The sequence below is a fragment of the Sinocyclocheilus anshuiensis genome, unplaced genomic scaffold, assembly GCF_001515605.1.
Source record: "Sinocyclocheilus anshuiensis isolate Anshui unplaced genomic scaffold, SAMN03320099.WGS_v1.1 scaffold1077, whole genome shotgun sequence".
In the NCBI taxonomy this organism is placed as follows: Eukaryota; Metazoa; Chordata; class Actinopteri; order Cypriniformes; family Cyprinidae; genus Sinocyclocheilus; species Sinocyclocheilus anshuiensis.
Genome location: NW_015557123.1, coordinates 206,720 through 210,842, shown reverse-complemented (window position 1 = coordinate 210,842; position 4,123 = coordinate 206,720). Strand labels below are relative to the sequence as shown.

Genomic DNA, 4,123 nt, shown 5'->3' with positions numbered 1-4,123 from the left:
AAAGAGTGTGGGAACAACAGGCAGAAGAAACACTGCAGAAATCAGAATCTTAAAAATGTCTCAACATTCTTAATATTTATCCTGTTTATATTTCTCACCCCATTAGCAAGTTTTGTTTTGTTTAAGAAAAATGAACACAATTCAAGACAACTTCTCTGGAAAGTTGCAATATTGCTTTTAAATTTAGTGTATGTGAAATACCCATTTCATTGTTTGATGAATGAAGTTTTCTGCATTTTCTCATGTTGGCTTTTATTTATTTTTTTATTTTAGGACATTTGACATATTGAAGTGTTTGAAGAAAAGGCTTCAGTTATGTCACAGCAATGAACCATAATTTGCTATTTGCTGGTCAGTAGTCAGGTTTAAAATTTCATTCCAGAAATGCAGACTGAGTCATCAGCCTTTTTGGTCATTTTTCCCCAGAAGAGAAAAACTGTAAATGCGTACTGTATATCTGCTTTAATTTTAACGTCAATGTTTAGAGTACACTAGCATATAGATGGTGCCAAAGCTAACACACATGGACTAAAGGCCACAAAACTCTAATTTTGATTTGATGGGGTCTTTATTTACATTTTTTACTGGAAAACAAGACAAACATAAAGAGAGTGATTTTTACAGAGAATAAACAGGAAAGAAGTAATAGAGAATGAAAGGTGAAATGAAAAGTGAGAGCAGCAGGACTGAGGGCTCCTTTTGTAATATTTACTGCTACAAATGCATGCATATTATTGCTGCCACTGCTTTATTTTGAATTTATTTCATAGATTTATCTGACAAGTTCAATGAATTGAATATAGAACTAGCTGGTCCTTGTTTTCTCTTGGGTTCTGTGGGTTAAGTGTCCCAACCAAAGGAAACAAAGGCACACAGAAGATTGGAGCAGATGATTCCAACACCAGCACAAACCACTCAAAAACAGCTAAATTAATAGCAGCTCAGAGACTGCACGCGCAGTATGAGTGGCTTTACAAGGTATACGGACACTGTCGGGAGTGTTCTGTACGCCTATGAAATCTGTGAACTGCCATTTAAAAGCAGAGGAAAATACATTCCAAATTGTAGTGTTACCATGCTTATTAGTAAAATTCAACAGCATTTACCACATTGAACATACCATAAGGATACATTCCTTTACAGGAAAAGGCTTTTATGTGTAGTGTGTGTTGAGATGAGCGGAAACATACTGCAGATGGGTTAAAACATAAATGGAACAAGATAGGCATGCTGGAAGTAGGACTATTTTGGAGAAAGGGAAGACAAGAAGAAAATCTAGAGTGAGACGATATAGGGTAAGATGATAAGAATGAAAGAGTGATGTAGTGTTTTTGTGCAAGGCAAAAGCAGTATAATCTTTTAATATCCTTTCCTTAGCTAGCTTGTTATTAATCAGACTCCTAGCAGACTAAAACACTATTTGAACTGAATGTTACACTATAACCATTCTCTGAGTGTGCCAGACTCTTTAAAGATGTTTTTTTTTTTTTTTTACAGATATATGAAAAAACATTCAATACTTGAAAATATAGATTGTAGGACCCCATGAAATCAAAATGAGAGTTTTGGGGCTGTTAGTCCATGTCTTTTAGCTTTCAGGCCATCTATATGCTAAGTGTAATCCTAAATATTCACAAATAAGCATTTGGATTTACAGTCTTTCTCTTCCAGGAAAGAAAGCAAAGATATTGATAATACATCTTGCACAACACAGACTTCTGTCCAGTTGAATGCTCTTTGGAATAAGAACGCCTCTCTCCTGCAACCAACCAGCAAGTACAAAATAACGGTTAATGACTGAGACATAATTAAAGTCAAATTAAAATACAAAGGGACAAGCCATTTGATATATCCTGCCAAGACTTTCTGTTTCAATAGGAAAAATGTCATAATAAAAATGTCAAATAGGAAAAATGTCATAAGACAGAAAACTTTGGTCATTAAAAAATGTCTTGGGGTCTTTAACATCAGAGACACTCAGAGAAGTGTTTGTTTTCAACCACCAACAAACACATGCAATACACCTTCAGTAGAGAGGAAAAAACGCTCTCATTAAGACAATCAAACAAACATGAGCAAACACCCAGGACTCAGCTAAAGATCTATATCTAAAATGCATCTTAAGTGTTTATGCAACAAATATGTTGACAGTATTGGATGAAATGAGGCTATTATCTGAACCTAATGACACTAATGGTGAAAACTAAAAGCAGTTGTGTGTGGAGGAATGCTTAGTAGTTTGTAAGCTGATGAAACCCATACCTTTTCTCCTGGCTCTCCTTTGTATCCTTGACCTGGACTTCCCTGTAGAATAAGCAGAGACATTCAGCAAACCTTATTGTATGGCTATTTCAGCCATTCTCGAGTCAGAGATCACTTTTACTAAAGGACATTTATACTTAAAGGGGTCATATGATGCTTTTTTAAAGATCATTATGGTTTTGAGACTTTAGTCTTTGCAACTTCAGGGATCTTATCTATTCATGAACAGCTTGTAACACTCCAAAGAGAAAGGAAAACTTGAAATCGCATCATATGACCCCTTTAACAATTGACACTTCAGGAGCTACAGTTTAAAGCAGACAATTATAATACTTAATGCATCTGTAATGATTGCACTATTTACTTTCATTCCAAAGCAAGTGCTAGTGCTCAGAAGTACATACTGTATATGTTTACATACTGCCCCCTGTCTGACAGGAGGAAGACGTGTTAAACATCATAGGATTATGCAACGTAAACTATGCTATTTCAAAACTGTTCCCTTAGCTGAACTTACTGGAGGTCCAGGAGGACCAGGTGGACCAGGCGCACCCTGTGGAGGGAGCGAACAGTGAAATTACAGTCTGTAGAGAGATGGTCTTTGTAGACAGTCTAGATAGATATATAGATTTAATACATACAGTAAATCCATCTGGACCTCTGGGCCCCACTGGACCTGAAAATCCCATTGGACCTGGGGGGCCTTCGATGAAAAAATTCTAAGGATTTTACAAAGAATTTTTGGTTACAAAAAGACAACATTTGGTTTTTAGTACTTAAAGTTGAACATAAAGTCAAAATCCCAAATAGGAAATAAGTGAAGGGAGACCAAGGTAGATTTCCCAGAGCTTTCCTTTAAAGGGCACCTATTATGCAAAATTTACTTTTACATGTTGTTTGAACATAAATGTGTGTGTACACAACCACCCTATAATGATAACAATCCACTCCTTTTTTTAATCCCCATAAATCATAAGCAGTGTCTCAGAACAAGCCGTTTGCAGAATCTGTAAAAAGTGACGTCACATTTCACAGGCCCCGCCCACGACTGTTGACGGACACTGCCGTATTAGAAATGTCTTCTTATTAAACCTATAGAGGTTATTCAGTCCAGAGCAGTGAAGTCGTTTTCTGTTTTTATTTTATTGTTTGGGTCATATTCACAGCGTAGACAGCAGGATAAGTAATGTATATTACGTTTCTGTCACTTAATACACAGATCTAATATAATAAACATGCAATTTCTTTCCCAGCTGTTTGCGTTCACAGACATAACAGACTGTGTTCTTGTAACTTATGTGTTTTTAATATGAAAATGACATGATAAGACATGTAAGAGAACTTAGTTTAGTGCTCACATGCCGTGTGACAGCCGCTTTCTGTGTGCGTGCTTCGAATCAAAATAATCAAAAGCAAACAGATTATTTGTTTTGGCAGAGTATCTGAGGTACGAGCTGTAAAGGCACAGCCCTATTCTGGAAAAGGGGGCGGGGAGCAGCAGCTCATTTGCATGCATGAAAAACAGCGTGTTTCTGCTTCTCCGTAAAATAGGCATTTTCAAAATGATATAATAAATGATCTGTGGGTTATTTTGAGCTGAAACGTCTCTAGGTTACGTATGTAACCATGGTTCCCAAGGGAACGAGACGCTGCGTCGAAGTCGCTTTGGGAACGCCCCTGCGTGACCGCGTTCTGAAGCACGTGTCAAATCAGTCCAATGGAGTAGCGAGACGTCACGAGCGGGGTGACGTAAGCACCAGAAAGTATAAAAGCGCATCCGGCAGAGCGCAAACCAGCTTCGATGAAGTAGCGCCTGGAGGGATGCAGGGAGTATGGCAAAGAGACGCAGCGTCTCGTTCCC

The 4,123-nt window shown here is 37.6% G+C and overlaps 1 protein-coding gene across 4 annotated transcripts in view; it reads right to left on the bottom strand.

Moving 5' to 3' along the window:
- LOC107677838 (collagen alpha-6(IV) chain-like) overlaps positions 1 to 4,123 on the bottom strand; it is a 127,665-nt gene that overhangs the window by 40,063 nt on the left and 83,479 nt on the right. For all 4 annotated transcript variants that reach the window (XM_016472884.1, XM_016472883.1, XM_016472885.1 and 1 more), the window contains exons 9-11: positions 2,904 to 2,981; positions 2,780 to 2,815; positions 2,263 to 2,304 (exon numbers count right to left, since the gene is read on the bottom strand). In XM_016472884.1, coding sequence (XP_016328370.1) covers positions 2,263 to 2,304; positions 2,780 to 2,815; positions 2,904 to 2,981 — 156 coding nt within the window. The remainder of the gene's footprint in view (positions 1 to 2,262; positions 2,305 to 2,779; positions 2,816 to 2,903; positions 2,982 to 4,123) is intronic.